This window comes from Geospiza fortis, unplaced genomic scaffold (genome assembly GCF_000277835.1).
Source record: "Geospiza fortis unplaced genomic scaffold, GeoFor_1.0 scaffold289, whole genome shotgun sequence".
NCBI classification, from domain to species: Eukaryota; Metazoa; Chordata; class Aves; order Passeriformes; family Thraupidae; genus Geospiza; species Geospiza fortis.
The window spans coordinates 919,422-932,181 of NW_005054478.1; the positions used below are offsets into that span (position 1 = coordinate 919,422).

The following is a 12,760-nucleotide window of genomic DNA, read 5'->3' on the forward strand; positions in this document are numbered from 1 at the left end:
GCTCTCCTTGGCTGTGTGGTACCCGCAGAGGAGTTCCCAAACTCCTGGGGGAGGAGGATTGGCCTGGAGAGGTGGGTTTGGGGTGTCGCTGCCAGGCCCTGACGTGGCTGTGCTGCTTTGCTCTCTTGCAGGTTCACTGGGATGAATTTGCCTGCCCCTGTGATCAGCAGTAAAAATTGGCTGAGGCTGCACTTCACCTCTGACGGCAACCACAGGCAGAAGGGCTTCAGTGCCCAGTACCAAGGTAAGGAGGGAGAAATAAACGCCCTGGCCTGGCCTCACCCACCCCAGCCAGCCTCTTTCACCTATTTCAGAATCATTCCAGTTTGATTTTCTCATTCACCTCTTTCACAATCATTCCAGTTTGATTTCCTCATTCACCTCTTTCACACTTCACCTCTGACGGCAACCACAGGCAGAAGGGCTTCAGTGCCCAGTACCAAGGTAAGGAGGGAGAAATAAACGCCCTGGCCTGGCCTCACCCACCCCAGCCAGCCTCTTTCACCTATTTCAGAATCATTCCAGTTTGATTTTCTCATTCACCTCTTTCACAATCATTCCAGTTTGATTTCCTCATTCACCTCTTTCACAATCATTCCGGTTTGATTTCGTCATTCACCTGTTTCACAATCATTCTGGTTTGATTTCCTCATTCACCTCTTTCACAATCATTCTGGTTTTATTTCCCCCTGTGACCACCCTAGAAAACTACTCCAACTCTAATTAACTCTCACAGTTTATAAAAACATTGGTCTTGTAAGCCAAAGATTGAAGACTAAACCTGTAAGGGGGTAGAGTATAAGAAAATAAAGATGGTGTAGAAAGAACATTGGTCTTGTAAGCCAAAGATTGAAGACTTAAAGCTGTAGGGGGATGCAATATAAGAAAATAAAGATAGTGTAGATCTTGCCCCTAAGGAGTTGCAGCTGGGCAAAGATTAGGAACAGGCCTGACTTTACCAGGCCACAGCTGTACCCAGTGAGAAGAAGATGCTATAAAAGAGTGGGTGGGTGGATGAGAAGGGAACTGGAGTCAGTTGGCTGCTATGTGAAGAAGAAAGAGTCAGTGCTCTGAGGAGCTGCCCATGAGAAACACCAACCGGGTTTGAAACTTTTGTGAAAGGAGACAAGAGCATGGAACCCCTGCAGTAAGATGACAACATGAACCCCTTTTTAGAGTTACCCAACCATTTCAGGAAGAAAGGACTCAAACCTTCGTCTCCAACTCCCAAAGCTGATTTTAGGCTACACTACTTCCTGCCCCCCTAAACAGCCCGAATTGCCCATTGAGATAACCCCCACACAAGCTCCAATGCCACAAACAAAATCAACAACAACCCTCACCCCCCATTTTAGAGTTATCCCAGCTGCCTCCCTGCATGGCCCTGCTGCCGTTATTTTCCAGCTGGAATCCCCCAAACCATGGTTTTCATAGAAAAACCCAGCCTGGTTTGGGTTGGGAGGGACCTTAGAGTCCATCCAGGGACACCTCCCCTGTCCTGGGGTGCTCCAGGTCTCCTCCAGCCTGGCCTTGGACACTCCCAGGGATCCAGGGGCTTCTCTGGGAAATCCATCTCAGCCCTTCTCCTCACCCTCACAGGGCAGAATTCAGGACTGGGGTAAAGATTTCAGGATGGGGACGTTTAGGTGCTGTTGAGGGACAGGAGATCCCTTGGCAGTGAAGATTCTGCTCCTGGTGGGACCAGAATGGGTGGGATGGATTCCTTGGAAGTGTTCCCACCACTCCTGTGATGTTTTTTAAGGAGGTTGTGGGTGCAGGATCCAGGAATGGGGGAGTGGAGCACGAATGGTCTGAGTCCCCTCTGCAGGTTTGCTCCCAAGAGGCCTTTGCTGGGAAAAAAGCTCTGGAGAGGAGTCAAGGGAAAGGGAGAGGATTTTCCTTGGATAGACCCACGGAGCTGCCTTGTTCGGGTGTTCCCAGGTTGTTCTTAGCAGGGGTGTCATGGCCTCAACGAATGAACCACATCATTATTTAACTTCCCTGCTTTCCTTGAACCTGTAAATCACTTTAAACTGCAAGGGAAAAAAAAAACCAAAGAAAAAAGGACTCTAAACAAGGAAAAAAAAACCCTTTTGTTGTGCTGTGCAGCACCAACGTCTGGAAAAAGCAGCTTCCCTTTGGATGCCTTTTCCCTGGCTGTCAGGATTGCAGCTTCCTCCAAAGCACCTGTCTGAGTCAGCCTTTTCCCTCCACAGCAAAGTCAGGGTGAATGTTCTCCTTCCTCCTGAGCAGATAAATGTCAAGGGGATTTTGTCTCATGTGTAGAGGGGATGAACTGGGGATGGAGTGTTGGAAAATGAACTGAACTCCCTGTTCTGAGCTGGAATCCAGGCAGGACCTCGGCCCACCTGCCAGAGGGGACCTGCCCTTGTTTTTCCTGCTGGTTTTTGTGGAGTTTGGCAGCTTCTTTCTGCTTTTCAATGCTTAAAAAACCCAGCAAACCAAGCAGCCAAGCAGTGAAGGTTCCCAGGGATGAAGGGAGGGTGTCTGCAGGCAGTGGGATCTGTAGGACAGGAGACGCTGATACTTTAAAAACCTCCCTGTAACCCTTTCCACAACCTGGCCTGGACATAAATATTTCACTGGAGATAAATCCCTACAAAACAGGCCATGTAATTCCACAGCAAGCACAGCAGCTGAAATGCATTTTTCATCAGGAGAGCTGAATCAGGATCGGCCAGGAGAAGCAAGGGGAGGCTTTAGGGTGGCTCTAATTTGCTGTCTGTTTTCCAAAGACGTGTCTGTACATCATTTATGAACCCCCTGGGTCCCCTGGGACAGGGTCTGGCTTTGCTGATAATCTATAAGAAAACAATTTCCCTTCCAGCTTGTTTAAATTGATCCCGAGTTTTGCAGAACACCTTCTCTGTCTGTTCCCTCTCTGCTCTCCCTAATCCGTGCCCTCATTTGGAAATCACTTTAGGAATGTAAAAGCAAGGTTAGATGCAATCAGGCTGTGGAGAGAGGTTTTTTTGTTGTTGTTGTTGAACACAGCAAATTCATTTTGTTCCCTTCCTGGGAGAGTTAAATATTTCCCTTTTCCCTTTCATTAAGGTGAATCTTGATTTTTGCAAATGCTTTTTCCCCATTCCCTATATAAGGAAATCAAAGGGACTGGGAGACTGTGGACTGTGCATAGATTTTTAAAAATTATAATTTATTTTCCTCCCCATCCTGTCTCCTCAGAAAGGTGGAAGAAAATAATCTTAGAAGTTTTTAATCAGGTGAGGTGGCAGCACCTCAGGTGTGCCCCCCATCAGAGGGGCTGGGTGGGAATTTATGAAATCAGAGGATTTTGGGAAAGCTGCAAAAGGCCGGTGATGAGGCTGGAATTGGAGAGATGGGAATGCTGCCCTGGCTGCTGCTGCTGCCCCTCTCTGCACATGTTTTATGGCAGAACTTGGCTCCCTAATTGCTCTGGAGCTGATTGTTACCAACACATAATTGCAGCTTTTATCGATCTCCCCGCCCAGGCCGCTTCCCTTCCCTGCAGGAGGAAGATAAATGGGATGAGCTCCAGCCCTGCGCAGGACAGAGCTGCCTCCTCCAGGGCGGGGCTGGGGAGCTCCCTGCTGCCCACCAGAGACACTTCAATGGCTTGGTGAGGGAGTCATGGAATCTTGGAATGGTTTGGAATGGGTTTAAATCCCACCCACTTTCATCCTTTCCATGGGCAGTGACCTCCCAATGTCCCAAGGTGCCCCCAACTCCATCCATGGCTTTGAACTACAGATCTGTCCATGGGTAGACCTGTAGTTCTACCCATGGATGGATCACTTTGGCTTCAGTTTGGACCGATCTTCCCTCCTCTTCATCCTTATCTCCCACTCCTCATCTTGGATCTTCCATTTCTCATCTTGGATCTTCTACTCTTTATCCTGGGTCTTCCCCTCTTCATCCTTATCTCCTGCTCCTCTTCTTGGATCTCCCATTCCTCATCCTGGATCTTCCTCTCCTCATTTTTGATTTTTCCCTTTTCATCTTGGATCTTCCATTCCTCATCTTGGATCTTCCATTTCTCATCTTGAATCTTCTACTCTTTATCCTGGATCTTCCCCTCTTCATCCTTATCTCCCGCTCGTCTTCTTGGATCTCCCATTCCTCGTCTTAGATCTTCCCCTCCTCATTTTTGATCTTCCCCTCATTTTCAATCTTCCCCTCATTTTCAATCTTCCCCTTTTCATCTTGGATCTTCCTTTCCTTATCTTGGATCTTCCACTTCTCATCTTGTGTGTCCCACGGCTTATCTTGGATCTTCCCACTTTCATCTTGGATCTTCCCCCTTTCATCTTGGATCTTCCACTCTTCATCCTGATCTTCCATTCCTTATCTTGGATCTTCCATTCCTCGTCTTGGATCTTCTCCTTTTCACCTTGGATCCTCTCCCTTTCATTCTTGGATCTTCCACTCTTCGTCCTGATCTTCCATTCCTCATTTTGGATCTTCACCTTTTTATCTTGGATCTTTCCCCTCCTCATCCTGGATCACACCCTTAGGTTCCAAAGGGATTTTTGGCTCCTGCTGTGAGACCTGTGGAGTGTCCTGGGCAATTCTGGATAATCCCAGTGCTTGTGCAGGCTCTGATTCCCAAAGTTCCATTGCTCAGGCTGCCAAAAGAGGGATTTTTCCAAAGAGTTGCACTCGAGGGGGTTTCTCTTCACCTCCAAGAGTGTGGACCCCTGTGAGCATCCTGCTGCTGAATCATCCCAGCAGGAGGGAGAGATCCAGGCAGGATTTAACAGCAATTCCCCCAACAAGGAGAGCGGAACTTCATGGAATAGATTTTTTTTTTCCTGTTGTTGCTGCTGAAACACTGTTTTCCAAATTAAAAATAAATAAATGTCTGCTTAAATCCTCATTTAGAGCAACATGAAGCGGTTTGAAAGGAACAGCCCGGCCTGCCTGCCATGCTGGCAGAGCTTTGTAATGTCATCTCTCAAATCTGACAGGATGCTGAGTATTCCATTAGATCTGTTGGATGTGTGTGAGCAGCAAAAGCCTCCAGAAAACAGGAGTTTCTGTTCATCCAATTATCCTGACGCAGTCCTTTGTAGTGCTGCTCCACATTCCAATTTACAAACAAAGTAGATTTTCAAATACGGGATTTTTGAGGGCAGGGAGTGGGAGAATTGTTCTTGTTTGTTTAAATTTTTTAAAAAGCACAAAACAAGTGGTGCTTTGCTGTGCCTGGTTCTGATCTAAATGGAGTCATTTGTAAAGTCTGACTTCCATCATTAGGGCTCCAAAATGAAGGATGAGGAGGAGAGGATGCAGTGATCCCTCTTTATCAGTTTATCTTCACCAATTTATCTTTATCAATTCTCCTGGGAAGGGACATGGTGCAATTAGGGCAGGAGATGTTTCCTGGGGATGCAGCTCAGGCTCTGAATTTCGGGATTGCTGCTCAGTGATGAGTGTCTGGTTCCCGTTGCTGAGGGGTTTGGGAGCCAGGTTTTCCATCAGGAACGGGGTTGGAGGGGGGTGTTTGTTGGATGGGATCTGGCAGGGATGGCTCTGGGAGAACCTTAGTTAGAAACATGTCCCTGAAAAATTTCCAAGCCTGGCTGTATCCAAATTATGAATTTCCCCATGCCAGAGAATCCTGGAGTGGTTTCGGTTGGAAGAGACCTTAAAATTCCTCTGATTCCACCCCCTGGCCCCTTCCACTGCCTTCTCCTGGATTTGGGATGTTCAGCGCTGGGGAAATCCCTGCAGGTTGCTGTGTCCTGATGGAAGAGCTCCCCAGGATGTCTCGTCCCATCCATGGTGCCACCATCAGCTCTGGTGGGCTTCACCAATGCTTGGGAAGCTTTGCTTGGCCTCTGAATTCCCTTTGTGGGGCACAAATCATCCGAGCTGAGCTTTTGTTTGTGTGGAGAGTGGGAGCATTCCCTGGGGGCTGGATGTGCAGTGGGAAGCTGTGGAGAATACCAAAATGGGGATTATTTTGTAAAGCTCGTGCCCCAAAGCAAAACCACGGAGCAGCTGCTTAGAGACTGAAGGGTCCCAACCCACATCCTTGGAAAATTCAAATCAGAATCCAAATTCAGCCTTGGAAACTTGGAATTGCCTGGGAGGGAGTGTTGGATGGATTGAGGGCTTATCCCCATGTTTGCTTAGAAAAAGCTGGAGAATCACTACAGGAATGTCTGTCACTATTTTATTTGAAGCAGAAATAGATTTTTTTACCCCAAAAATGTGAGTTTTAGCAGCCCCAAGTCCTTTTTTTGATCCATTGATATCACATTTATTAAAAACCTTGAGATCAGGCTGGAAATATCCTGTGATTCCCATCCACGTGGACCTTTGGGGCATCCCAAAACCTGCTGCTTTTTCTTCCTCCTGCTGCACTTGCAGGTGGATTTGGAGTAAAAAGAAACAAAGAGTTCGATTTGCTTTGACAGCAGCCTGCTGTTAATTAGTTTTTTTCCCTTCTTAAATTAATATAAAAAGGCAGCTGCCCTGAACAGATTGAAGCTGCTGAGGAAGACAGGAGCAGCAGCAGCAGCTTTTCCTCATGAATACTTTCCAGCTAAAATTTTTTGAAGTTCTTGGTGCTTTATTTAAAGAGAAAGCCAAAAGCTGTGAGGAAATGATGAGTGAAAAGCTGCGCCCAGCATCTCCCTCAAAGCAGCACCTCAGGTGAGCTTCAAGGAGCCTCTCCCTGTCTGAGCCTCCTGCAGCAGCTGTTCCAAACAGGTTCTTTTTAAGTCCAAAAAAAAAAAAACCCCGCTGCACGATTAAAAACCCCTTCTTTGGTTACATGGGTAATTCTTCTTGACAGCTTTGTCTTAGGAATGTGCTAATTTAGGGATGAAAGCCTGACAAGATGAAGAACACAAGGAGAAGGGTTTGAAGTGGGTTTCTCCAAGGATAAGGGCTGGCTCGTCAGGAAAAGGCTCCCAGAAAGTGATTTGGACACTGAGTAATCCCAATTCCTTTTGGGTTATCCTAAATCCTCACAGTGAAGGCTCTTTTATCCCAGTTCCTGCAGTGGGGGCTCTTTTATCCCAATTTCTCACAGTGAGGGCTGGGTTATCCCAATTCCGCTTGGAATTATCCTAATTCCTGTTGGGCTATCCCAAATCCTGCAGAGAAGGCTGGGTTATCCCAAATCCTCTTGGAATTATCCCAATTCCTGTTGGGTTATCCCAAATCCTGCAGTGGAGATTTTTTAATCCCAATTCCTGCAGCGAGGGCTGGGTTATTCCCGTTCCTGTTGGGTTATCCCAATTCCTATTGGAATTATCCCAATTCCTGTTGGGTTATCCCAATTTCTGCCAATGAGGGTTGAGTTATCCCAATTCCTGTTGGAATTACCCCAATTCCTATTGGGTTATCCCAATTCCTATTGGAATTATCCCAGTTCCTGTTGGGTTATCCCAGTTCCAGCAGTGGAGGCTCTTTTATCCCAATTCCTATTGGAATTATCCCCAGTTCCTGTTGTGTTATCCCAATTTCTATTGGGTTATCCCAATTCCTGTTGGGCTGTCCCAGTTCCTCTTGGAATTGTCCCAATTCCTGTTGGGTTATCCCAATTTATCCCAATTGGAATTATCCCAATTCCTGTTGGGTTATCCCAATTTCGTTCCTGCAAGTGGAGGCTCTTTTATCCCAATTCCTATTGGAATTATCCCAATTCCTGTTGGGTTATCCCAATTTATCCCAATTCCTGTTGGAATTATCACAGTTCCTGTTGGGTTATCCCAATTCCTGTTGGAAATATCCCAGTTCCTGTTGGGTTATCCCAGTTCCTGCAGTGGAGGCTCTTTTATCCCAATTCCTATTGGAATTATCCCAATTCCTGTTGGGTTATCCCAATTTATCCCACCCAGCTTATTTGCAGAGGCAGTCACAGCGTCTTAGGTGCCAGCCAAGTTCGGGTTATCTCAATTCCTGCTCTTTTATCCCAGCTCCTCACAGCAGAGGCTGTTTTATCCCAGTTCCTGCCTCTGGAGGCTGGAATGATCCCAGTTCCAGGTGTTTGTGCTGCTCCCAGATGGTTCTGCCAGGTGGGGTTTGTGTCAAACCCTCGGCGTGGAGGCGGCAGCAGCCAAATCCAGAGCAGGAAGACAAATTGCTGCTCCCTGGTGTGGGGAAGGATGGGGCTCTTGGAGATGGATGGATTCTTGTTCCCTTTCCTGCTTTTTCTCCTCTTCTGGTGGAGGTTTGGAGCAGGGAGGGAATGGTCACACTTGGGGTGGAGTTCCCCAGGCGTGGGGCTCCAAGCTGATATTTCCCTTGGCCAGTAATGGGGTTTAATTTTATTTTCCCTGCTATTTTCCTGATGTTATTCACACCAGCTCTGCAGTTTTTAGTTTATGAGTGCTCCCCTGGAATGGCTCTGCTGTGTCATGGGTTCATGGGATAAATTCCAGAAAAATTATGGGGAAACCAGCTCAGCATTTTCCTCTCAGCATCCCTGAAGCTCCTCAGAGCTTCCCTTTTGCCTGTCTCTCGTTTTTAGTGGGTTACAGAGGGACTGGGGAGGGGTTGGACCCCATTTTTATTTTAAAATTAAACCTCTCCAAAGCCCTAACACAGAAAACAAATCCCTCTCCAAAGCCCTGACATGGAAAAACAAACCCCTGCTGGTTTCGAGCTGTTGGGATAAGCTGATCCCAAAGGGAAAGATGCAGCATGTGGGTGATTCACATTTTTATTTTTAAAATAAAAACTTGAAAATCCCTGAAGCTCAGCTCAACCTTTCCCTCGTCTTTCCTTTGTTTCCCACCCCTGCAGTCAAGAAGCAGATGGAGCTGAAGTCCAGAGGGGTGAAACTCATGCCCAGCAAGGACAACAACCAGAAGACGTCAGTGTGTAAGTTTTCCTGGCTCTTCCTCGCTGTCTTTTTGATAACAATCTCCTGGAACATTTCATTGGACTTTCCAGTAATCTCTAAAACTTCGCCACTCTGAGAAGGTTGGGTGCTTTTCCCTCTTCCCTCTGCATTTCTGCATCACTCCCTCCTCCCAGTGCTCTGGTCACAAGCATTTACTAACTCCTGGAAGGGTGCAAGGGGCTGGATTTTCTGCATTTGGTGGATTCTGTGCTCCAGGGTCGTGGCTTTGGGCTCCTTTTAGTGGGGAAACAAAGAATTTTGGGCTTGGGATCGGTGTTATTGCTGTAAATAAGGAGCAGGGATAAGGAACAACATTAAAAACAGAATATTAGAAAAATTTGCAGAGGCAGTCACAGCGTCTTCCTTTTTCTATTTGAGTTTTATTTCGTTTTCCCTGCAGAAAAATCATAATTCTGGGTTTGTAATGCTGATTTTCCAGGTTGTAATGCTGATTTTTCAGGTTGTGTGTAGTGCTTGGTGTGTCAGGGGCAGAACATCTGCTATGCCTCCCTCGGGCAGGTGGGAAATATTTCAGTTTTCCATCAGGTTCTTCCCAAAACCTGTGGCTTTTGTCCCTGAATCTTGGGCTCTTACTAAAATGAAACAGGAGGGATCTGACTGGGAGTTAATATTTTATGTGGATTCAAGTGGGAGCAGGATGGAGCATTTTTCCAAATGGATTTTAGGGGAGAAGCTGGAATTGCTCATTTTGTTGCACAGCCCATTACCCCCATCAGAGAGGAGCATTTGCGCAGCTCAGCTGGGTGGATTTCTCATACAAAATTCAGAAAAATGCATGGACTGGACCTGAATTGGTGAATTTTGCATACGAAATTCAGAAAAAGGCATGGGCTGGATCAGAATTGGTGGATTTTGCATACAAAATTCAGAAAAAGGCATGGGCTGGATCTGAATCGTGGCTCTGGAAGGAGAGTCTCCCTCCCAGCTCCCAGGAGAATTTTTAGAGGCTCTGTTGTTTTGGGAGCAAAGCCCAAAAAGGTAAAAAACAACCCAAAATCTCCAGAGCAGAAAACGCTGGGGGCGCGTCCAGGGGAAAATAATTCAAATTTAAAGGGAATTACCCTTTAAAATGGAGTCCAAGCTGTTCCTGGCTGGGTGATACATTCCTTGCCAGGAGGAATTTATTGGAATAAACATCCCAGCGCCCTTAACTGAATTGGAAAATTCCCCTGGCTGGGTGTGGAGACAGAGGGGTGTGTTTGGAGTGGGGGGGAGTTTTGCCCTGGATTTTGGGGAATTTTGAGGGAAGGAGTGAAATCGTTGATTTAATGAAGCATTGTGGTGTTAGCAATACACAAAATTCCCATTTCTCCTTCCTGGGAATGGCCTTTGGAGCAGTTTCACCCATTTTTAGTGCGCTGAGGTGAGGCGGACACAGCAGCTGCGCTTCCCTTTCCTGCAGATCCTGCACTGCTGAGGAGGAAAAATAGGAATTCATTCCCCCTGCCTGGTTTATCCCATCCCAAGGGGCTCAGAGCCCTCCAGCTCCTTCCCCATGCCCTGCTCTCCACCAGCTCTGGATTTTCCCTATTTTCTCCCCATTTTGGAGCTTTCTGCTGCCACAGGGAATTCCCAGCTGCAGAAGTGCTGATTCCCAAGGAGGTGGCGCCCGGAAAATCAGGTTTTTATTTTTATTTTACAATCCTCATCTGCTCTGTTCCCTGCTGGATTTGAAACGTTGGCTGAGCCCCTCTGTGCTCCCAAACCCCCACGAGCTGAGTTTGCATCACAGATAATTCCACAAGTAGCACAGGCTGGGTAAAGAAATTTCCTATTCCAAGGCAATTTCCAGTTGCTCTGGCTCAAACACCAGAAATTCAGGAATTTTTGTGTCTCTTGGTAACACTTAAAGCTCTACCATAAAATCCTAAAACTGTTAAGGCTGGAAAAGATCAAGTCCAACCTTCAAGTCCCTGCTTTATTTTTGATTATTCCTACCAGCAATGTTTTCTTTCCAAGTGCTCTTTGCTAAAACCTGGCCTAAAATCCTCCCTGGAAGGATCCACTCTTAAATCCTGCAGGTTTTGCAGAGGTTTTTGGATTTGGGATGGCCTGGTCAGATTAAACCTGGCGTGTTTTGTGTGGCTGAATGGAGGCAGAATGTAGTGATGTTAACAGCTGTTTGTGTTATTGCAGGGAAAAAAATCCATAAAAATACAAAATTCTGGGATGAGGTGCTGCTTGTGCTCAGTTGTAGTGGATTATGTTTGTTTGAAATCTTAATTAAATGCCTTGTACTGCTCACCATCAGTCAAATTATTTGGAAATCTTGCTTTAATCACTTTTGGAGGGGAGATATTAATGAGAGACAAATAATGCAGGTAGAAGAAATACTTTGACATTTTAGGCCATATTTTGGAGGTCATTTCTGGCACTCAGTGCAGAATGTAAATGTGGATATTCCAGGTCCCACAGTGGGGGAAATTGTGGTGGTTTGGATTTAAAAAACAGCATCCAGGTGGTTTTTGTGATGTTTGGGTGAGGCCCACCTGGAGAGGCCCTGGAAGGGCTTGGGTGAAGGAACTTCTGTGCGTGTCCAGCTGGGTCAAAATGCACTTTGCAAAATCATTTTTGGGGTGGGTTGAGCAGTTTTTAGGTGCCAGCCAAGTGTGTGGGGATTTATGGATTTTGGGGAGGTGTTTGTGGGACAAGGAGCCTCCTGGGGCCTTGTGGGTGAAGGATTGGAAGGACTTGGGTGAAGGACTGGAACTTCTCTGCATGTCCAGCTGGGTCAAAATCTGCTTTGCAAAGTCATCTTTGGGGTGGGTTGAGCAGTTTTTAGGTCTCAGCCAAGTGTGTGGGAGTTCCTGGATTTTGGGGAGGTGTTTGTGGGACACAGGAGCCACCTGAGGCCTTGTGCATGAGGGACTGGAAGTTCTGTGTGTGACCAGCTTGGTCAAAATCTGCTTTGCAAAGTCATCTTTGGGGTGGGTTGAGCAGTTTTTAGGTCTCAGCCAAGTGTGTGGGAGTTCCTGGATTTTGGGGAGATGTCTGTGGGACACAGGAGCCACCCGGGGCCTTGTGGGGATGCCTGGAAGGACTTGGGTGAAAGACTGGAACTTCTTTGTGTGTGTAGCTTGATCAAAATCCACTTTGCAAAGTCATTTTTGGGGTGAGTTGAGCAGTTTTTAGGTGTCGGCCAAGTGTGTGGGAATTTCTGTTTTTTGGGGAGGTGTCTGTGGGACACAGGAGCCACCTGGGGCTTGAGGGTGCCTGGAAGGGCTTGGGTGAAGGACTGGAAGTTCTGTATGTGACCAGCTTGGTCAAAATCTGCTTTGCAAAGTCATTTTTGGGGTGAGTTGAGCAGTTTTTAGGTGTCGGCCAAGTGTGTGGGAATTTCTGTTTTTTGGGGAGGTGTCTGTGGGACACAGGAGCCACCTGGGGCTTGGGTGGGACAGCCTGGAGATGCTCTGGGAATTCTGCACTCCTGGGAATGTTTGTGAAGCTTCACCTTCTGAGCTGTTCTGGGACATTCCCAGCTGGGAAATAAATAAATTGGGGTTTGGAGCTCTCCAGGAGGAACATTCCCAGATGAGAAATTGGGGTTTCTGGAGCTCTCCTGGTGGAACATTCCCAGCTGGGAAATTGGGTTTTCCCACTGTCAGGACCTGGCTGTGACCTTTTCACTCTTGGTGTTGCTAAAATTGGGGGTGTTCAGCATCTGGGTTGGTGTCACTGAGGTTCTGGAATCACTTCATCCTTGGTTTTTTGGGTGCTGAAGGATCTTTGGAGGTTGGAAATGCAGCAGGGTGAGCTCTGTACCCCTAAATCAGCTCCAAGCTCTCAGGCCTGATATTTGGGATCTTTCCCAGAAGTTTGCATGGAATTGCCCCAGTGTGACCACACAAATTAACCCTTAAAAACATCTCATTCCTG

The 12,760-nt window shown here is 46.9% G+C and overlaps 1 protein-coding gene across 1 annotated transcript in view; it reads left to right on the top strand.

The window, feature by feature from the left end:
* The window catches only part of CSMD2 (CUB and Sushi multiple domains 2), a 225,955-nt gene that overhangs the window by 87,975 nt on the left and 125,220 nt on the right, over window positions 1-12,760 (top strand). The window contains 2 exon segments of the mRNA XM_031063038.1: window positions 132-244; window positions 8,764-8,841. Coding sequence (XP_030918898.1) covers window positions 132-244; window positions 8,764-8,841 — 191 coding nt within the window.